Source organism: Myodes glareolus, chromosome 12 (assembly GCF_982192425.1).
Source record: "Myodes glareolus chromosome 12, mMyoGla1.1, whole genome shotgun sequence".
NCBI lineage: Eukaryota > Metazoa > Chordata > Mammalia > Rodentia > Cricetidae > Myodes > Myodes glareolus.
Window position 1 is genome coordinate 44,040,072 of NC_142037.1, and position 23,492 is coordinate 44,063,563.

At 45.9% G+C, this 23,492-nt stretch overlaps 1 protein-coding gene across 7 annotated transcripts in view; it reads right to left on the reverse strand.

Moving 5' to 3' along the window:
* Dgkh (diacylglycerol kinase eta) overlaps positions 1 to 15,434 on the reverse strand; it is a 168,271-nt gene extending 152,837 nt beyond the window's left edge. For 3 of the 7 annotated variants that reach the window (XM_085698299.2, XM_085698298.2, XM_085698301.2), the window contains exons 1-2: positions 15,179 to 15,433; positions 7,218 to 7,412 (exon numbers count right to left, since the gene is read on the reverse strand). In XM_085698299.2, coding sequence (XP_085554425.2) covers positions 7,218 to 7,412; positions 15,179 to 15,238 — 255 coding nt within the window. In that variant the 5' untranslated portion in view covers positions 15,239 to 15,433. Of the gene's footprint in view, positions 1 to 7,217; positions 7,413 to 15,178 lie in introns of all 7 variants that reach the window. The other 4 variants (XM_085698300.2, XM_085698303.2, XM_085698297.2 and 1 more) reach the window with 3 other exon arrangements.
* Positions 15,435 to 23,492: the final 8,058 nt, after the last annotated feature.

Consider the following 23,492-nt stretch of genomic DNA (forward strand, 5'->3'; position numbering starts at 1 on the left):
CAACACATCTTAAACTATATGTAAAGGTTCAGTAAATTATTTATGTCTTTTATCTTTAATAACGGGCTATCATGTTCGACTTGTAATCAAAATGGAAAGAACGCTGTTATACTATATATTACTGTACCAGGAGTCAGAGTTTCCAGGCTAAATTTAGTTCACATTAAAATGGAAGCAAAGACGCAAACCAAGCTAAAAATAAAATGTTCTACAAAGATGAGATTTTTTTTTCAAATGGATTGAAATTTAGCTTTATTTGGTGCGTTAGATGCTGATATTTAGCAATGCTTTAATTTGCATTGCTTTGGGAGCCGGACAACAGCATCTCAATCTTCTACGGCAGAGGCCGGCCTCAGATGACAACAGCCACAGACCAGCCCTCAGCCACATCCTGCTAAGCACTTGATTTCTATGCAGCCAACAAGTGAGAGAGGGTTTTACATATTGAAACAGGTTGAGTTTTCTTAAAGGACTATTTTTAAATCCAAAAATGTTCAATTTTCAAATTCCAAATCCTTAAATGAAGTTTTATTGGAACACAGACTCGCTCACTCGGTATCCTCAACATGGTTTCATGCTTCAGTGGCAGAGTCTACTGCTGGGTGCGGTGGACGGGCTGGTTGTTTCTGTTGTCCCTTTTATTTATTAAGGTATTGTTGACAAAAATTATAAGCTGATACTGACAGTGGAAAGTCAGTTTAAGGGTGCGGCCCCTGGTAGGTCTCACTTACTCCTATGGAAGGCCCATCATATCTGAGTAAATGGGCAGCACAAACTAGACACGGTAGATCATGGAGGAGGAGGAGCCATGGATCTGGCAAGGAATATGGGAAAGACAGGGTGAATATGAGAAAAAAAACACCCTGTATGAAATTCTCAAAGAATTAATACGCTAGTGTGCTAAAAATTATAAGATGACCATGGTGACTCGTGACTCTAATCCCAGCTACTCTGAAGGCTGAGACCAGAGACCAACAAGATGAAGATCAGCCTGGGCAATTTAAGAAAGCCCTGTCTCCAACAAAACTTAAAAAAAAAGCAAGGACAGGTAGCTATGAGCCCACCTCAGTGAGCAATTACTTACCTAGTGTGCTGGTTCATTTTATGCCAACCTGACACACGCTAGAGTCATCTGAGAGGAGGGAACCCCAAATGAAAAAATGCCTCTGTAAGACTGGGTCATAGACAAGCCAGTAGAGAGTTTTCTTAATTAGTGATTGGTGTGGAAGGGCCCAGCCCACTGTAGGTGAAGTCATTCCTGGGCTGCCGGTCCTGGGTTCTATGGAAAAGCAGGCTGAGCAAGCCATGGGGAGCAAGTCAGTGGGCAGCACCCGCCCCCCCATGGCCTCTGTATCAGCTCCTGTTCCTGCCCTGTTGGAGTTCCTGTCCTGACTTCCTTCAGTGATGGACTCTGGATATAGAAGGAATAAGACAGATAAACCTTTCCTCCCCAACTTGCTTTAATCACCATGTTCCATCAGAGCAATAGTAACACTAACCAGGACAGCTACCATGCTCAATGCCCTGAGTTCAATCACACCACAAAAAATAGCATAAATAGCATACATTTATGTTAAGTGATATGATGTTTAATATGCACAACAGTGTGCAATGACTGAATTAGGCTTCTTACCATAAACTCTACATTTTTGTAGTGAAAACATTTAGAACTTTCTCTAACTTATAGCAAATTTCAATTTATAACTGGTATTAAGTATAATTACCATGATAGTCACAATAGAACTTATTCTATAATCCAGACTTTACCCAATCAGTCTGACTGAAATTTTGTACCCTCTGACCAACATCAGTCCAGCCCTCCCCCACCTCCCTCCCTGGTCTATCACTCTCAGAGCTGAGCAATTCTGAGGGAGTTCTAATAGCCCAAAACTTAAAATCTTTAGTGCTTAGATCTTTATAAAAGTGGGCAGAGTTCTACTCCAGAGGGTCAAAATTCAGATGTTCCTCTTTGCCTCCACCCAACCTGTCTGTGGGAATTTTTTTTTCAAGACAGGGTTTCTCTGTGTAGCCCTTGCTGTCCTGGAGCTCACTCTGTAGACCAGGCTGGCCTCAAATTCACAGAGATCCACCTGCCTCTGCCTTCCGAGTGTTGGGATTAAAGGCATCCATCACATCAGACAATAACATTTGAATTGTAAGAACTGTATCTCATAAAGCAAAGAAAAACAAAACTCCAGACTGCCTCATCACGAAGCTACAGCGTTTATTTGTGATGAGTTTTCCTGATATATTAAAACCACAATACTCATCAGCTGACTATATTCTGTGCTTAGGTACAGTTTTTCCAAATTTAGAGACTAACATATAGGAATTAATATAGAAATAAGTATAAACAAACACCAAACAAAATGAGAACTCAATCAGGAGATACTTCTGACAAAGCTTTCTGACCTTGGCCGTGACAATTCAACCGCTAAAACTCACTGAGACACTTCTCCTGGGTTTGCACCACTGTGTGGCAACCTCCAGCCATTGATGCAAAAGCAAAGATTACTGCACTTGAACACCAACAAAAGGAACACTCTTCTTGTTCAAAACCTAATTGTTCGGGAGTTTATGCATGTCGTTTCAGACCGTCGCATTGTCGGCACCTGTGAAACGCGCTACAGCACCGCGTCTCAATGGAGACTCCTGCCTACGGGAGCACTGTGGGAGCACTGCGGAAGGGGCAAGAGGCAGCAGAGGAAACCAGAGAGGAAAGGGACCTTACTGCTACCATTTGGCTTTTTCACACCGACATCAGTTTCACTGCTGCAGACCCTTTTGCCCTTGGAAAATTAAGTTGGATACAAAATTACCTGCTTAGCACAGGGAAACCTAGATGTAAGGATCTGAAGTTCTACTCAGCTGCCTGGGAGAAAAGATGCAAGGGAAACAGTAGAAATGACAGGAGATGTACTAAGAAACCATGGAGAAAAATGGGAGACAAAAAGAGAACAAAAAACATATATACAACTGGGGGGAGGTGAGAAGGGCACAGAGACAGAGGAGACCACTGTTGATACTTCCCTTTAAAGTCATTCTTCTTGGGCTGGGGCAGGGCAAATGTGTGAGGCTCTGGGTTCCAACTTCAGCACCATCCTCTCATTCTCTCTCTCTCTCTTTCTCTCAGACATGCACACACACACACACACACACACACACACACACACACACACACGCATGCACAACATCCTAATCTTTACTTAAAATGTCAGCAAGGCCACTACAAAAACAAAAACGCTGAGAATAGCGTGCTGTCCTAAAACTACCCATTTTCTTCCACAAAAACTAATTACATGATCACATACCATGTTAAGTGAACCAAATGAAACTCGCTACACTTTGCCAATTTTGAACTGCCGAGAGCAATTTCGTGCAGCTCAACTGAAGGACCTACCATCACTAAAAAGAATGAAGTAAATATACAGAAGACCATTATAGAATAGTCCCATTCAAAGTTTTTAGAAATAGGTATCTATTTATATGCACAGTATACATACTTATATACAATATACTTATATGTATGAACATCTATGAATATAAAAAGATAGTGATATTTTCCATGTATTTACTTTTAGAGAGAATGTCTCACTATGCCACCCAAGCCCTGATCTTCATGTCTCAGTTTCCCCAGTATTGGGGTGACAGGTGCATGCCATGACATTTAAAGAAATGTAAACATGCATTACTGTATTTGTCTATATGATATATAGCTATATGTCCTTGCATGTATGTTGTACATATAGAAAACACAACTCTTATAAGTGCACTTTCTGGAAGCTCCCCGAGGAAATGCCTCTGAGAGGGAAATGAGAGGCCAATGACCAGATGGGCTGATTTTCATGGCAATGATCCATCACTGCCGCATAGTTTCCCATCGCCATAGAGTCTCTTGTGCCAGTTAGCATGTCTGACTAGATGCACGTATGTTGTTGTTTTGAGACAGGGTCTTACAGTGTAGGCCAAGCTATTGTCAAATTTACCATCCTCCTGCCTCAGCCTCCTAAGAACTGTAGTTAGCATACCGGTATCATTGCCAGTCCGTATGGCTTTTTGAATTAAGAAAATTGTCTAAGTAACTTTTCAAATGTCTCGAGTAACTTAATGTCCATTTTAACAAGCAAATCATTTAAAATGTTAAACAGTATTTAGAACAAGGACACTTCAAATAAGGTTAATTATTTAAACTTCAGCCTTTTTTGTTTGTTAGATTTTGAGACAGGGTCGGCCTGGAACTCCCTGTGTAAATGAGGACAACCTTGAACTCCTGGTCCCCTGCCTCCGTCTCCTGAGAGCTAGAATTACAGACGGACGTGTACCAACACACCTTGTTTCTAGGCAGTGCTGGGAATCGAACCCGGGGCTTTATGCATGATGGTAGCACTCTACCAATGAGCGACTTCCCCAGCCCAAAGTGCTCTTCTTCACTCTAAACTGCCTGCTAAACAGTTTCATGGTCCTGAGGATCCCAGTCAGAACAGAAGTTACTGTTAGCTGTGTTTCAATGGTAATAGTCACATTACATGTACTCAATACTATGCAGTCATCCATGGAATGGTATCTGTGTGGATGTGTACACATGTGAGGAGGTCCAGGTCCAATGTCCTCTTTAATCACTTTGCTCTTTGAGACTGGGGTGCTCGCTGAACCTCAAACTTGATTGGCTGGGCCAGCCTTTCTAACATGTGACTTTTTTCATGGTGCAGTGATCTAAATGAGAATGTCCCCATAGTCTGCAGGATTTAAAGGTGGCTTTGTTTCAGGTTTGGGAGGTCTGGCCTTTCTGGAGGAAGAACGTCACTGGGGACGGGGGTTGAGAGTTTAAAGCTCCACACCACTGCCGATTCACTCTCTCTGCTTTATGCTTTCAGTTTAGCATGTAACTGGTTCCTGTCCCTTGCCGCCGTGCCTCCCCACCATGAGGTCTTACACCTCACAACTAAAAGCCCAAACAAACCTCTCTCTATAAGCTGTCTCGGTCACCATATTTCATCACAGCAACAGAAAAATAACAAAGACACGTGGGCACCAGGGATTCAGCAAGCACTTCACACACTGAGCCATCTCCCCAGCCCTAAAATATCTTCAGTTTCTATGGACAACATACTCAGCTATAGGCCCCGCCTACCTACACATACATACTCAATCAGGAGCTATTTACACATCTGTATGTACACATGTATGTGTGTATAAGGGTGAGGATGCAGAACTAAAGGTACTATTGGTACTCCTACGCCATCGTACTTAGTGGGTTTTGATGCAACTTCTAGAGGCATGAGCAAGAACTGTCAGTGCTGTCTCCAAAACTACTAAGCATTGAGCTAGATCTGGGCCTGAACCTCTCCTCCAGCCTCTCCCGTCTTACACCCCTGTGGAGAAGATGAGGAAATATCTACATTTTTCTGCTGCTTCCCTTCTTATCCAGATAATACCCACTGTTATTATTAAGTCCCCCACTAACCTCATCATCTTCCCTCAGAAGCAGTGTATGTTCTAAGAACCACAGAGATGAGGCTTATAGCACATGGGCCAGTCTGGATTGCAGGAGATGGGGGAGAGGCTGAGGCCCACTAGTCTTGTCAGCTTAATGCTCTAGCCTCAGATGTTTGTATTTGGAAATGTTTTATATGAATATTAACATATGAGTAAATATAAAATGCAGATTTTTCTGATGCATAGTTATTAACTTTATTATGAATGAATTTATCAGAGGCAGTATTCCAAAGCTTGATAATTAGCCATAATTGTGGCAGAAAAAAATATGCTTTTTACATATATTTTAGTCTTCATAAAAATGTTTTATCCCAAAATTAAACAATGCAATCTTAGCTATGACTTCAAGTTCATTAAACCCACAAATTTTAGTAGTACTTCCCAACAAGTTTGTTGTTCAACTTTACTTACTCAGTTCAGTTTATAACCATTCCTAAATTTTCTTTTCAATGGCATAAACTTGATATTTATATGCATGAAATTTTGGTCATTTCATATAAGTGTATGATGTGCCATTTTTCTCATTAACCCAATTCTATGGATTTTTTTAGATTAAGATTTCAAATGTTAAAAATCATTGTTAGTAAAGTCTCTATATTGGTTGGCTTTAAACTTTGAAAAATACTCTAAATCCCAAAACACTACAAGAGCTATAAAACTCCAAAATCATCTCTATTAAAAGCAATTCCAAGATGTGCGAGTAAACATCGAGCGGAAACAACCCTTGACTCCTTAGTAAAACTGCATCTTTAGAGCCACTGTCCTGTGTACATCTCCTCCATGTCGGAAGTCAACTGAGACTAAAACACGAAGCCACAGGCATACAGTAAAACCATTTCCACATACAAGCCTTAGGAAGCTGATTTCCGTGAAAATAACTGTTGAATAAATTAACTTTTGCAAATTTATTACTGAAGGGGAACATTCAATGATTTAATCGGTTCCCTACTCAAATTTCTCCTCTAAGTTCCTCACTGACAACAGCCTAGGTGTGAAGACTTTGAAACGAAGTTAAACTTCAGAATATATAAATCTGTTAATACCCAGCAGCCCCTGCCTTGGCAGCCCCTGCCTTGTGTGTGTTTATCATCAAATGAAACCTCAACTTTGAAATGGTCAAACAACTCCACAAAAGCACCACACACACCATCCTGCACATAACCTGAAGAGATAACTTGTGAAGAACCACCGTGGATATGCAATCTGAGTTCTGTGCTTGGTGGGAACCTGGGACATAGAAGCCTAGCCAGCCTGTAGGCACGACACACCAGAGAAACTGACCAACTAGCCAGAGAAGCTGACTAACTAGGGTCATCTGCAATCCCCCTCTCAAGTTGTGCCCAGAGAGGAGCAAGCAGCCTGCTGTGGATAGGAACGCAACGAAGCGAGCACAATACAGGCTCCACAGGACTTCCAGCGCTAGCAACGCGGAGTGTAAAATCCAAACTCCCTAAGTGAGAACTTGCAGCGGGGCTTCAACTTTCTCCCGTGCCGCCGCCAAGCCACTTGCTCTGACTGCTAGACGAGCTTTCTGGAACACACCCTGGAAGTCTCCAAACCCCAGGCAGGAATCCCGGGCGCCGGTCCCGCCCCAAACAAGGCTCCGCCTCATCCAGGCCGCGCCCCCGTGTCCCTCCTCCGGATCCTGGATCCCGGGATCTCCCCGGTGCTCCTGCTCCCTGCACCCACAGCTCTCCTGCAGGCCCTCAGCTCAGCCTTACCTTGGTCCGTAGCTGTCCAGAGGTGGATACTTTGCGGATCAGCTTCTGGGGTCCCTCCTGCTCTGCTTCACTGTCGGAAGAATCCTCTCCCGGTCCCGCAGCTGTGGGGGAAACGGTGCCGGCCCCAGCAGCCGCTCCTCCCGCGACTCCCGGAGGGTGGTGCTGGCTGCCCGCTCCGGCCATCCTCTCCGGTTCCTGCGGGGTACACAACAGTGCCCCGAGGGGCTGTGGTCAACTGCTGGGCTCTTCCCGAGAATCCAAGCCCCGCGCCTAGCTGGCGCCGTCTTCCTGGCCGCAGGGCTCCGGGGACCAGGGACCACACACCGCCCCTGCGGAGACCGCGAGTTCCTCTGGGCGAGGCTCACGCCTGCGCACCCAGACTTAGGATGTTCTGGGGTTGCTGACCCACGATGCCACCAGCACCGGAATGAGAGAATGGAGGTCGCAATGAGGCTTGGGCAACCTTCCTCTTACTCCTTCTAGGGTCTCAGGGCCTAGAGGGAAAATGGGGCAGAAGTGGGCAGGAGCGCACCAGCAGGCCAGGCGCGGTGGCGATGCTCTTCCCTTCGTTCTAGACGGCAGGAGTGTGGGGAAGGCTCCGAAGGAAAAAGGGAACATGAAGCCTCCTCCTACGCCCATAGGTGCACCCCTGGACCCCGAATCTCAACACACTTGGGCCTTGTGGCATCGTTCCAGCTAAGTAAAAGTTCCCTCTGTCCGGGATAAGGACTGTATCTCCGGACCCTGGGCACCACTACAAGGATCTTACCTCTCCTGCTTCTGCCAGGGAGTTTGGATCCTTTCGGTCTCCTCTACCCTGTTTAGCTTTGGACCCACCCCCATCCTGCGCACACGGAAGAGAAGAGCATTTTCCGGGAGGTTCAGCTCCGCTCTGGGAACTTTTCGTTCAGAAAGAGCGATTCCCTTTGGCTAACAGGAAGCTGGGAAGGGCGTGGAGAGGGCGCAGAAACAAGAGAGGACACGCAGCCCAACACGACACTATACTGAAATAAATGTCTAAGCTAAAGCGCTTATCCAGAATGCCTGGAAGAATGCATTCAACCATGTTAACAATGTACTATGAAAAAGTACATATATACATACTATATATATATATATAGATAGATATATAGATATATCTAGATAGATAGATATATCTATCTATATATATATATATATAGAGAGAGAGAGAGAGAGAGAGAGAGAATCCTAGGAGAGGGGGATCCACAGGCTGTAGCTTCAGCTCTGGAAGTGTCCCTAGCTAGCTGCTTAAGGGCGTTAAGGGTGGGAGCAGGGCAGAGCAACCTCCCTGCACAAAATGCACACTCAACCTCCAAAGCTGGTAGCAGGGAGGCTGTGGGGGAAGACACTAAAATGACAAGTTTCCTGCTGTCAATCAAAGAGAACTGCACACTGCTGTCAGCTGTGGTTTGTTGGTTTTTTTTTTTTTTCAGTTTAAGTAAGAAGCCCCGGGGGCTTTTCCTTACAGAGCAAACTTCACAGCCCCTGCCCTCCAGATTCCTTTCCAATTTATCAGTTGACAATGACCTTGACAATTCCTTGAAACTAAGACTCTGGGGTGTTGTTTTCCTCTAGGTGCAACCTTAAGCCCAACAATTATTCCACTCTGTGTCAGAGCTGCGAGCTCTAAGACATTTTAACCACACTAAAAAACGGGAAATGCGAACTCTTCAGCAAAGAGTGTGCTGCCTCTAAGACACTTTAACTACACTAAAAATGGGAAATGCGAATCCTTCAGCAAAGAGTTGCTGCCCTGTTACATGAATACAAAGACAACCTCTCACGCTACAGTTATTTCCTTTAGGAAAGGAAGGAGTGGGGAAGGAATGGACTTTAAGAGTTCTTATGGCCTGATAATATGAAATTCTGTATCTACACGAACACACTGCCGGGAAATCTTTAAGAGACAATAACAGTAAACAATGGCCTAGGTTGGGAATATAAATCAGTGCTAGAATTCTTGCCTAGTGTACAGAGGCCCATCAGAGCCAAAAACAAAATAATGCCCTTTTAATAACCTTTATCCTGGTCGGGCTATTTGATCACAGACAAGTCTAGTGATTTGGCAACACAAAGATCCCTTGTGAAGGGGTCTTTACATAGTTGAGACTTTCCTTTTAAGGTAAAAGACATTGAGGTCACAAGCTGGGACCAAAGGGGGGGAAAAAAACGTGTGATTGCAATTCTAACGTTCTCTTCTCCACACTATATATAGCTAAAGGTCAATTTGGTCGTTATCACGTACTTCAATCTACACATTAAGCTTTCAAGTTTTATATAGCAACATTTTCCAGAATCTTGACAAGGGTGACTGAACTGAATAGTGGTCCAAGACCCCTGCCTATTCTGTGATCCTTGGAAGAAGGTGGATTACAGTCCTCACTCTGAAAGGATGCTGGTTGCTTAAAGCGAGTTTAAAACAGCTTCACCTCCAGGAGCTAGGCAATTAATTCCTCAAAGTGCAAGTACTGGTGACTTATAAAAACTTAGCCCTCTAGCCAGCTCTGCTCTACACAGAGTTCAGCAAGTTTCGAACGCTTGTAACTATGAAAGCAAAGACAGTCTTCGCGTACTTCAGCTAAGCAAGTGACTGCGGCTCTCTACAGCATCTGCAGTCGTAGAGGAAACCCCGGATGAAAACACTGTGTAGGCAAAGGAAGGAATGCTGCCTCATTTCCCACAAGAGGCAGCCCAGGAAAACCCCGGCTAGAGAACCATCTCTTCCAGACACTTCTAAGGAATTCCCAATTTAAATAATATCTGACCTACTAGTGGCTTACTGGGTTCTAGAGGTAAATGTCCAGAGAGGGTATCTAGTCTAACTGAAATGCATTTCACCTTTTGTTTGTTTGCTTGTGTCTTGAGATAGCCTCACAGCACACCTCAGACTGGCCTGGAGCTCAGACGTAGCCCAATCTGACTTGGAATTCATGGCAGTTCTCCAGCATCAGCCTCTCTCTATATCTCAAAATGGCTACTGATATTTCAATTGTATGGCATATTGCCTTATTTGATTTATAAAACGTCCCCTGACTTTTTCTTTAGTGTTTCAGATAATTTCTTATGTATTTATTACTGGTACTTTGAGATCTTTTCCAGGGAGTGGTGGTACACACACCTTTAATCCCAGCACTCAAGGTGGAGGCAGGGGGATCTCTGGTCTTCAGAGCGAGTCTCAGGGCAGCTAGGGCTATACAGTGAAACACTGTGACGGGGGCGGGGGGAGGTGTTCATGTGGAACATATCAGCAAAACTGTTTAAAACTTGCATAGAAGAGGTTGAGGCAGGTGAGCTGCCAAGAGCTTGAAGCCAGCCTGGGTTACAGAGTGGGTAACAGGTCACGTCACCCCCACCCTGCCAGCAACACAGCAAGACCTTGTCTCCAAACAACATCAACAAAAATCCTATAGCTGTTACAGTCAGGGTTCAATGGAAATGAGAGACGCTGACCACTAATTGGCTTTCTACTTCATAACGTATCATACATACTCGATTAGAAAAAACAAAAAGTACCGAGGAGATATAAGTCAAAGGCAGACATGCTTATTAAAACCTTATGACGCCGGGCAGTGATGGTGCATGCCTTTAATCCCAGCACTGAGGAGGCAGAGGCGGGCGGATCTCTGTAAACTCAGGCCCAGCTCGGTCTACAGAGGGAGTTCTAGGACAGGCTCCAAAGCTCCAGAGAAACCCTGTCTCGAACCCCACCCCACCCCCCTAAAAAAACCTTTCCGAACACTGTATTCCACTATTATCTACAGAGGCATTTTAAATTAATCTACTAACAATGATCTGGACTGACAGTAACTTAAAGTGTTTAATCCCATGTTCTATGGTTTTACATTCAAATTTTCATATAACCTGATGAGGGCTACACGCCAAACGTTGAGAAACACAAGCAGGGACTTTAGAAACCATATTCTAGAATTCATGTTCCTGTTCAGTACAGAAACAAAAGACTCTGCAGACTGAACAAGCCAGGCCTGGGAGGCTGCCGTGACTGCAGTGTGGAACTATTTCCACAACACACGATTTGTTATGTATTCAGAACTTAACATTTAAAAGGTTTACCCTGTTGAAATTGCCTTAGTTGTTATCCAGATAACAAAACGTTCCAAGAGCAACGGTGCTATAAATTATAGGAACATACTGTGATCTCTGCACACAGGGCAGAGCTTCTCCTCATCCTCACATAAAGTACAACTGTGTGACCAGCCTCTTGTTTGTATCTTGGCCACTTTTGCTTTGAAACCCTTCCCTTTCTTCGTGCCCATTAATTCTGGATTGTTAACTGATATAACATTAACTCGTAATACTAACCGGTACAAAACCATTATGAAATAAAAGCCCACTTTGGGGACTAAAGTCCATTCAGGCTTCCCTCCACTAGAAAGGGCATGCTGTAAATCCTCCTGCATTTTTAAACGGAGCCGGTGGGCTACCCACTCCCACCTGAGATCAGGAACTGCGTCGCTAGATGTCTTCCTACCCACTCATTCCAACAGCAAAATACTTTGGCTCTGTTTCTTTATTTTAGTGAGACCAAGCCAGGGCATTGCACAGGCACAAGTTCTACCACTAACCTACATTGCTCCCCCAATTACTTTCTCTAATTGGTTTTTTGATAAAGAATCTCACTATTTTGTCCCTGCTGGTCCCAAACTCTGAGCCTTCTTTAGCTGATTTGCTGGGATACAGGTGTGTAGAACCACACCCAATTCCCCAAACACTTATTGATTTGAAATTTTAGTGATGCCTATGTTGTCACTAACACTTGGCTATATTCCAAAGCTAGCATCAATTAAAAGAGAAAAAGAAAAAGAAACTTAAATGTTAACCTGTACCTTCCTTAAGTCCAATACTTACCCAGAATAATGCTAAGTAAAGCTGATATATCCAAATGTTCTGATAGCTAAATAACTTAATTTCACAGAGAAAATGCCATGAAGTCCCAGGAATTCCCTTAGCTCCAGGTGTTGGTATTCTTTAGCTAAGAAGTACTATTTCTTTTCAGGTAGGCACAGTAATCTCCAAGGAATCCTTGCTTTTCTGTCTGAATAGTAGAAACCATATCATCAAAGTTTAGGCTCCACCAGGAAAAAAAAAAACTGAGAAAACAAATTCTTACAAGCATGCTGCTACATGCCATAACAATACAGCAATCCCACCTATTCCACACTTAGGTCTTTTTATGAATGTAAATTTGCAAGCTGGTATGGTAAAGTATTACAGTGCCTGTATTTCAACCTTTAAAAAAAGGTTTTTAAAGAGCTCAGAATTGGAATCCAGGTGAAAACAGGTTTGTTTTCTTTGCTGTTGTCTCATTTTGTTTTAAGAGAGAAAGGGTTTATTTTGGCTCAGAGGATAAACGTATCTTGGTGGGGACTGACTGGCAGCTTGGGCTCCACCTGTGGTAGCCAGAGCATGCACCAGCTGCTCGTTCTGCGGCATCTACAGGAAGCAATGAGGGAAGCAGGTAGCCTCAACGCAAGAGACTCTGAGCACACACAGACTGGACTTCAGGAAACCTGTGATTCCTCTCGCTCTCTCTCGCTCTCTCTCTCTTTCTCTCTCTCTCTCTCTCTGTGTGTGTGTGTGTGTGTGTGTGTGTGTGTGTGAGAGAGAGAGAGAGAGAGAGAGAGAGAGAGAGAGAGAGAGAGAGTGGTTCCTTTGGGCTACAGAGGTTAACAGTTAGTTGTCTAAATATACTGTGTGCCGCCTGACTGTATGCCATATAGGTTCATTCTGAAGGAAGCCAGAATTCCTCTCATTCAGTCTTGAGATTATTGAACCAAACAAAGCTAAAGAACTTGATTTTTGAGAACTCCATGACGCCTGGAATCCTAGTACTCTGCTGAGGCAAAAGCATGGCAGGGAGTTCCAGGCCTGCCTGGGCTAGGAAGTCACAAACCAGACTGGTGGAGTACACTGTGAGACACTGTCCCAAACACCAAGAAACAGAACCGATTCTGATGGACATTTAGATTAAGTTAACACCAACCCCTTTGCTCCACACATCAGAAATATTTAACATTTAAACATTTTCTCTCTCGTGCATTCAGCTTCCTCTTTTATATGCTCCTTTTTTAGTAATGCAGGTAACTCAACTTTCTTAAGGAATGATATAAAGAAGTCCTCTGAAAATGTTTAAACGTTGTAGCCATTACAGAAGGTTCAGAGTAAAATCACTAAGGGGATCTGTCTTAGGACATACACTTGAAGAAGTTTCACTCTTTAGCTGTAAGAACGGAAGCTTCTTGGAGACAAAAACTGCCCGAGTCTTAGCAGCTTGCCCAACCGTCACAGAACATGATAGGTGTTGGATAAAAATATCTGCTGAATAAATAAAATGCCTTAGCCATTTAAAAACGCCTACTTTTTTAAAGAGTTCTGCAGCCTAGCTAGTATCACTGCCGCCACATCTCTGTGAAGGTTTTAGTTTTAAAAGTTCATGGGGGGGGGAGGGGACTAGTATTGAATATCACCTGTAAGAATAAGAAAGTTGAAAACAGAGGTCTCTAATTTTCTAACTGCTAAGTAGCAAAATACTCCTGACATTCATCACCCCCCCCCAAAAAAAAAACACTGCAGGTTAACTCCGGATTTCCCTCTGTGACTGGTGGAGGCTGACAGGATTTCTTTCATATAGTAAAATTCAAAACAGGTCACTGGACTTAATTCCCAATGATCTTAAATGTCAAAATGGAACTGTAATTTTTTTAACCAAGAATCGCACTTACTCCCCGATGGTGACGGCAATACAACACGAGCAGATGGGCTACCGAACGTGCAAAAATCACAAAAGCAAAAGCAGTTGCAGATGGATCAAAGTCGAAGGACACTCCTGAAAGGTCAGGAAGCAAGAGGCAGCTAAACGTACCCTGGTGAACAGGCTGAAGTCTCCGGGTCAGAAAAGGAGAAGCAAGCCTGGCACCTGACCTACAAGCTCTCAACAGGCAGAGGGCCCGCCTGAGCAGACTCAGGAAGTCCCTGGGAAAACATCATCCTAACAGCACCGCACCACAGATGAAGCCGGAAATTTTGGACCAGCCTTTTGAGACAGGTTCACAGCGTCAACCAAGGAGTACCAAATACGCAGACAGAGCGTGCAGGGCCAAAATTCATTGTACACTCAAGATTACAGGGATTTGCGTGGGACGGGTATTCCTGGGAGGAATCCCGGGTGGGGTGATGGATACCAGAGGGTGCTGTTTGAGATAATAATAATAATAATAATAATAATAATAATAATAATAATAATAATAATAAAGTTAAAAGAGTTTGGGGAACAAATTCGAAGACCCCGACACTCCTCATCTTCGCACACATAACAAACGCACCACTCTGGGCCCCTAAAATGACTCAACCTCCGCGTGGCGTGTGCTGTGAAATCCAGGCGAAAGCGAAGTTGACTCCCCGCTGGATCTCGGACCAAGATCCCCTGACCACCAGGGCAGCCCGGGGCAGAGCGGCCACCGGAGTCGGAGGCGTGGCTCTGGCTTCTGCAGGCTACTCGCCTCCCCAGGCGGCGGTCCTCGGAAACCTGCGTGCCCAGGTGACTGCCAGGGCGCGGTCAAGAGGTGAGTCCTGTCTCCTCCCGGCGCCACCCGCTGACCGCGCGGCCCCGCCGCCTCCTCTCCCCAAGCCGCCGCGCCACACTCGGGAATGAAGTGCAAAGTTGGGAAGCGGATGAAGCGCGGAAACGGTCCTCGAAGGACCGTCGCCAGAGGCCCTTCGGGGAAGAGCTCCAGCCGACCGGACAAAGGCGCTCCGGGCGGCGCGCGAGGAGGAGCCCGGGCGCTGGAGGAAGCGCTGCCCCGGCTGGGAAGCAGCTGGGGACCTCATCCCGGACCGCTTCCTGAACGGAACCCGGGCCGGGAGGGGGGGGGGGGCAAGGAGCAAGGACAAGCAGGAGGGGTGGGCACGGGCGCGGTACCCACCGGTTCCTCCCAGGCCGGGCTGCGGGCTGCGAGCGCGGGACGCACGTGCTGCGGCTCCATCGTGCCGGCCCGCGCCCGGTGGCCGCCGGGGCGCACGGACACGGGCCCCCGTGGCCGCCGGTGCCGCCGCCTGTGCCTCGCTCGCCGCGATCGCTGTCGCTGCCGCCCCGGCTCTCGCCCTCGGAGCCAGCCACCGGCCCTCCCGCGTTCTGTGGCTTCCGCCGCGCTCGCCCGCCCCCGCTCCGGTCCCTTCCTCCGCCGCCGCCTCCGCAACCGCCTGCGTCCCGCTCCCTGGCTCAACCGCGAGCGCTCGGAACCCCGAGTCGCCGCCGCCGCCTCCCACGGCCGCAGAATCCGCCCCTCGCTGCTGTCTCCGCCCCCGACTCCCTCCCCTTTCCTCCTGCCGCCTGCCCCTCCCCCAGCCGCCCCTCCCGGCGGGCGGCCCGGGACGCACGTGACCCCCTGCCAGTCCTTATAAGGCGCGGAACCGAAAGCGGCCACCGGGTGGTCACGGGCACCGGGAGGTGGCATCTCAGAGAGAGGCAGCCTCCCCGAGGGGCCGGGCTCGCCAGGCGCCTCGGGGGGAAGCCGGGCGGAGTGGCTCGTGCCCGTGGTGCGCGTCCTGGCATCCCTGTCCCTCGGCCTCCCTCGCTCCGGGCGCTTGCAGCCCCCACTGGCCGCCTCTGGAGCTGAGGCTGGAGTAATTGCCCAGGACAATACCCGGCTTCAACAGAGCGAGGCTGCGCTTCGCACCCCTGAGCAACTCCCCAAGCACCCCTGCCAGGGGTGGTTTACTCTGAGCTGCTGGGATGACTGGCTGGTTTGCCGTCCGCAATAGAGGTTAACCTTGGAAAGCCCTGCTTTTACTCATTTTTCTGTGGGTAAACGGTTTAGTGGAAAGAAAACCAGCTAAGGAGCCCGTCTGCCGTCCGCTGTGAGCGCTCCTCTCGAATTCGGGGCAGGGGCAGTTCGGAGAGAGCCCTTAAATGTCAACTGTCTCCTCCTGCTGCTTTCAGAGAAAAAGAAAACGAAAATTGCAACTAGCGTTTCAAATCATCTTTACTGGCAGTGAAGACGGTTTCCATCTAGTTCCAGCAGAGCGGTGACTGCATTTACATGGGTCATTTCCTCTCGTGGACTTTCAGGCTCCTGCCAGCACCCTCTCATGGCCTGTAGTTTGGTAGACAGACGGATCCAAACGTTTTGAAACCGAAAAATCAAAACACTTACCTGATCCAGCATGCTCCCACGTCATTCTAATTTCCGTGGCTAATATTCCATTGAGGCTCCGCTGATAAAGGTCACGTAAGGTCTGTGGAGCGCCTAAACCACTGGATGTTTTCCAGCCCTCGCTTTCTACAACCTGACAGATTAGATTTGTATCCCTGAATCTCTCCTTTAAATCAGCCCTCGATAGTTGGGTCTTCTTTGTCTCTGGCCATGCTTTGTTGGGTGACCTCTTACTCACTGAGGTGCCTAAGTAGGCTGCACTCCGTTTATTTCTTGTGAGGGTGGACTAGAGAGAAGAGTGGACTAGAGAGAAGGAGTGGTCTATCAGGTCCCATCATCCCTTGCTTTTCATTTACCAGCCAGGTGATGAGAACTCATAGACTTCCAGCTTTTCTGATCTTGTTGCCTTCACCTCCCAAGCACTAGGGTTTCAAGCTGTACACTGGGACTCACACCCATGGCTTATTCATGCTAGGCAAGCACCCTTTCTACCAACTAAGCTACGTGTCCAGACCAGAAGCAAGCCTTTTTTCAAACATATATTTTAATTTTTTTATACTTTTAGTTTTCACTTACACGTATGTGGCTGTGTGTGGGTTTGGGCACATGAGTGCAAGTTCTTTACGGAGGCCAGAGGCATCCCATCCCCCCTGTAGCTGGAGGTACAAGCCACCCAAGTATGGGAGCTAGGACTCAAACTCCCCGTCCTCTGTAAGAACAGTGTGTGCTCTTAACCACTGAGCCATCTCTCCAACCCAGAAAGCAGTCAGCTTCTTAACCAGAAACTCTGTTCCCCTGGCCTTAAATTCAACCTAAGACAAAGTGCTTCCCTGACAGCTGATTTTTCTCTCGAGTCTTATATAAATGTCACCACAATTCACTTAGTCATGCAAGAGAGAAGGAAAAAGAAATCCTAGGTTCCTCCTTTCTCTCATTGTTTCCCCTCCCCCTTGGTTTCTCTCTCTCTCTCTCTCTCTCTCTCTCTCTCTTTCTCTCTCTCTCTCCCACCCTCCCTCCCACCCCCGCCTAAGGGCCCTGGTTTCATTCAGACCCCCGAAACTTTGCATTACTTTCCTTATTAATTTTGAATTTCTTACTGTATTTGTATGTGAGCCCATGTACAAGTGTGGAGGTCAGAGACTTACTTGCAGCCATTGGGTCTCACCTTCCTCCACAAGCGGAAGGAACCCAGACCTTCAGGCTTGGCAGCAGGTACTTTACCCAATGAGCCACCCCTCCAGCTCCACTTACTATTCGTGTTCTCTCTGAACTGTTCCTGTGTCCTCCCTCTTGCTGGGACCTAAGTTAGCCTCCCCAAGAATAAAGGTTTAGGTCCTAATATCTTAGCTAGTGCCTACTTCACCAATTCCTTCAAACGCTCTGAGTTCCTGACAGGCAGGTCTCCCTCAGGCCATTTGTTTTTATGCTGTGCCCACTTCTGGAATGTTCTTCCTCTTACTCAGCCTATAAAACACCTGTTCCATCTTTCACTTTTCGCCCTAAGGGTTACCTTCCTCATAAAGGTATTCCTGACCCTGCCGCTTGGTAAAAGCTGTCTGCTCCCTCTGCACCGACTGTGTGTCGTGTCTGATCACCCCGTCCTATCATAACGCCTTAGCAGACTTGGCTTTTACGTATAATTTTCCTGGTGGCAAATATTATAATTGACTCCATCTTCCTGGCTCCCGTACAGTTCTCAACATGTGTTTCTCAAGTTTGTTGAGAGAATTGTGGTATCGTTTGAGGTATATTTTTGAGGATCTAAAAAAAAGAAATCAGTTTTTCCTGCCTTGTCTCATTCTGTTCTCACAGTTCTCCATAACATGTGTTAGTGTCTTTCACAGGGAGCTACAGCCGAGGCTGCTGAGACCCGGGGGTAAAGGCTCAATGACCAATGACCAGCCTGACTCTCAGATTCCCAGACGCCGCAGGTAGAAGGAGTAACCTGACTCCCAAAAGTTGTTCACACACACACACACACACACACACACACACACACTTGTATACACACCATGTCCAGTACTCGTGTACACACACACTTGTATACATACCATATCCAGTACTCTTGTACACACTCACTCTCTCTCTCACACACACACACAATGCCAGGTATTCTTGTTACAAACACACACACACACACACACACACACACTGTAATATTTTAAAAAGAGAACACACTAAAGTTGGAAAAAAAGGCCCTCCCGTGTAAATCCTGGAGCCAGGGTTATAATACAGGTTGCCTCTTTCCCTTGGCTCCATGTGCTGCTGTTTCTGTGGTCTGACTGTTTAGGTCTCTCCTGACTCCTGTTGAAGTCTTCACTCACATCCATGAGCACGTAGGGAAGTGGTTTGGTCCTGATAGCAGACACGGTAAATGGGACTGGTGCCTTGTAGAGAGAGGTTCAGGAGGAAGGAGGGCTGGAATAGTGCCTCAGGGAGTAAGAGCATTTGCTGACCTTCCAGAGGACCCAAATTCAGTTCCCAGCGCCCATGTTGGGCAGTTCACAACCACCTGTAACTCCAGCAGCTCCAGGGCATCCGATGCCCTCTCTGGTTCAGCCACCTGCATGGACATGGCACACATCTAGGCATGCAGACACATGCATACACATCAAATCATTCTAAAAGTAAATCAAGAAAAAGAATGCCATACCCATTGTCCCATGGCATTAAATTCTGTCTTGTACAGTACAGTGGTTTCCTTCACCTTCTGATTACACCAGGGTGTGACCACTTTTCCAACCGTCCCAAGTCATTCTCAGGGTGTCTCATAAATGGACAGTTTGATCTTACCCCTCACTACCAGACCACAAGGGCTTGACTCTCCGCCTTCTTTCTCGATCTATGTTTATTCACTGTGTAGATTAACCAGAGAAAAGGGCCCTAGGAAATCGGCACTACTGCCACCCCTCCCCCACGCCGTGTTTCCGTCTCACGGAACAGTACACATTAGTAGATTGTTGGGTGTGTCCTCTGTTCCACACCGCCATCCGCCTCCTAAGGTTTTGCCCTTACACAGAGGAGGGAAGTGATATGGCTTCTGCTGCAGGAGGATGAGGCAGGGCGGGGTGTATGCTTCAGAGACCTCTATGGACACTGGCATCCATGGCTAAGAATGTTCTTTTAAGTGTCTTTCACCAAAGGCCCGTGAATCTTCTGTTATGGTCGTTTCATTGCCTATGGAATTCTACACTGAAAGTGGTTAACACCAGCACTTGAAGGAACTGATCTTTCAGCACCCAGGGCTAGCAGTGAGAAGCCTGGTCTCTGTCTCATTACTGTACAGATATCTTTCCGCCCATTCAATTTTCGTGTTTTCATTTTTCAGTTTGTGTTTAGGTTCATGTGAATCTAAGTGGACTTTGGATTTGTTTGTTTTTTTTTTTTGAAGAACTTTATATTCATTCTAGCCTAAAACACAAATCCTTCTTTACATCTGAAAATATTTTATTCCTGTGTTACTTTTCTGGATTTTTCTTTCTCTTCTTTGCTTTATTTTTTTCTAGTCTTGGATAATTTTCTCAGGCGTATTATCCAATTCTCTAATTTTATTTGCACCTATGTTTAGTGTGATGTTGCCACTGTCGCTTCTTTGTCCAGATAAGGTTTGGCTATGTTTCCCTGGTGACTGGCCTACCACTCTCTACATAGATCCATCTAGTTTCACACTTGCAGCAATCCTCCTGTCTCTGCCTCTTGAGTGCTCTGTTTAACCTGCTTCTTAATATGACCACAAAGTTTTCATTGGTTTATCTTCCTACCATTTTCACGTCGTTCTTTTTAAAAGTCATTGGTTCTTTTTCATGCTTTGTTTTTTCTTTATCTTATTTATCTTATTAACCTTTTGCTTTGTTTTTGTTATTTTGGTCTCTTGTTGTCTTGAGACAGGGTCTGTCTTTGTAGCTCTGACTATCCTACCACTCACAGGGTGAGGTTAGGGTTAGGCCTCAAACTCACAGATATCTGCCTACCTTTGCCTCCCAAGTGCTGGAACTAAAGGCATGTGCCATCACGCTCGGTATTAAACATTTTAAGCACATTTATTTAGAAATGTTTCTTTTATTTAGAGTTGCTAGAATAAATTCTCCTGTTTGTGCACCTATGGGCCACATTTGGGTCAGCGTGTTTCCCTGCATGCTTCGGAGTGTTTTGCTGGGTCATTCTCTTCTGGAGTACTTGGTGTTTGTTTGTGTATTTGCCTGGGGGGTGGGGGCTTAAAGTCTGTATTATGGAAGTGTTTCCCTGGGAGGGTCTGATCTTGATTTTGCCAGTGGCCACCAGATTTCCTTGGCTCACTAATGTTTGGAGTCCTTAATGGTGCCAGACTCAAGGAGCTGAGGGCTGGCACAGCGAGGCCTTCTTGGGTAGCTATATCTCCAAGGCCTTTCAATTACTCAACCCAGCATGCTGGCTTTACAAGAATGGATTTTTTTTTTTTTTACACATAAGGATAGGTGTCCCAAAGTGTATGTTGAGAGAGCAAGCGAGCTAAGAGCAAACTGTCGCTTTCTGTGACTACTCCTCAGAAGTCATACAGCACCCCCGTCACCAAATGAGTTAGCTGGTCCTGTCACAACACACTTGCCAGACTAAAGGGGCCAAAAAAAATTATATATATACATATACATATATATGTGGTGTGTGTGTGTGTATATATATATATACATACATACACTACACACACACACACACACACACACACACATACATATATAAAATTGTCCAGTAGTCTTTGGAACAATCAACCACAATACTCTCTATATTCGTTAGTTTCGATATTCACAGTCTAGGCAATCCATTCTTAGCATAGATTATATATTTGGCCGATTTTGTCTCCCTCTGATGTAACACCTGGAGAACACGGTAAGTGCAGCCCTCCAGGATAAAGGCATGTGTGTCCCACATTAGAAGAACGAGGAACAGTGGCTTCCACTGCTCCAGCCAGACCTCAGTGGCGCATACTGGAGACAACCGCTTTCCCACAGAAACAATCTGATAAAGCCCTTCACATGGAACAGCCCTGGGAGGGGGTTCATCAACTGATGGCATCTTAGTAATAATACATCTCTAGCAAGAAATGGGGATTCTGGTCTTGGTCCCAATTTATAAAGCTCCTGAGGAGCACACGAAAGAGGATCAACTGTGCATCCTTTAGTCGTGTGGGCTAAGATCATCCCTGTGGCCTTCCTGAGCACGGCTTTTCCCGAACGGAATGGAGTAATGGCTTCTTCCTGTCTTCCCAGGGCCTGGGATTACAGCTAAGTCACCACACCTGTACCGGTAACAGTTGTGAGTAGTGACTTACACTCACAAGTCAACGTGCAAATTCTATGAATGATCTTATTTTGCTCTGTTGTCCTCATCTCAAATAATATCAAGAGAAAAAAACTAAAAAATTGTATGTAAAAATGTAGCCTTGGATATTTACCAGTAGAAATGCAGAAAAATGAACTTAAGTGAAAAGCAGATTTGTTAAGCACTGTGTAGGGTTGGTGAGATGGATCAGCAGGTAAAGGCACTCGCCATAGAGTCTGGTGACATCAGTTAGAACCCTAACTGCACATAAAAGTGGAAGGAGAAAACTGACTCTACAGAGTTGTCCCCTGACCTCCGCATGTGCATGGTGGAATGCATGCACACACAGATACACACATACACACACAGATACACACATGCACACACACATACACACAGATACACACATACACAGATACACACACACAGAGAGACACACAGAGACGGATACACACATGCACACACAGATACACATACACACAGAGAGACACACATACACACACAGATACACATATGCACACACGGAGACACACATAGACACGGATACACACATACACACACAAATACACACATACACACACGGATACACACATACACACAGAGAGACACTCATACACACACAGATACACACATGCACACACAGGAACACACATACACAGACACACACACTAGTAATAATAATAAAATTGTATGCCTTTTTTCTCTGTACAATATTTGTTACTTAGAGTAGAAGAAAATGATTAATAATTGCTAATGATTAGGTTAACAAAGAGATCCGTATGGATAAAGATATGAATAAAGGTATTTCAGGACTTTAGGGTATGATTTTTAATGATGCGGAGGGAAGGGAGAACAAATGTGAACTCTCTACAGATAAAGGGTGAACAACTGAGCCTAAAATGAATATAAAATGTGATAACTTTTATTTATGTATTTATTTGTTTTTGGTGGCGTTTAGAGGCAGGGCTTTTCTGTTTAGTAGCCTGGCCATCCTGAAACTCACTCTGTAGACCAGGCTGGCCTCCCACTCACACACGCCTTTAATCTTGGCACTCAGGAGGCAGAGGTAGGAGGTGAGTTCAAGGCCAGCCTGATCTACAGGGTGAGTTCCAGGACAGCCAGAGCTACACAGGGGAAACCTTGCATTGATTATGATTAATATAGACCTCTGTGTATTTCTTTGGGACTGAATGACTGCAGGACCAGGCAGGACAGAAACCTTGATCAACAGCCAGGGGCTGGAACAGGAGAATAGTCATGGAGAAAGCCACCCAGAGGTGATTGGAGGTGGCTTAGTACCCAGCATGACATCTCCAGGGAGAGGGGAGTGCAGGAGACAAGAGAGGGTGGGGGGTGCAGGGGTCAGTGTAGGCCTTGGAGACCCGAGGGCTGGGGAAGGCACTTCAGCAAATGCCTCCAGGTTAAAGGACTGATGTCGGTCAGAGGTCCTCTCAGGGAGACCTAGGATAATTTTCCTTTGTGTGAACTATACGAGGAAGAAGTGAAATTAAGAAGAGTGAGGTCTAGCACTTTCTCATTTAGGTATGCTTTTCTTCATGGAAAGAACCTGAGATTTACCATTTAAAAGAACTGTGCCAAATTCCTGTTTTTATGACCTTGGGAAAGTCATTTGCTCCATCTTTAAACGAACATAACATAGTCAGGCATAGTGGCTCATAATCTCAGCACGAGGCAAAGGAAGCAGGAGATTTGCAAGGTCCAGGCCACCCTGTAATACATAGTAATGGTGGTAGCAAAGGAAGACACAGCTCAACACTGGCCACTGTGC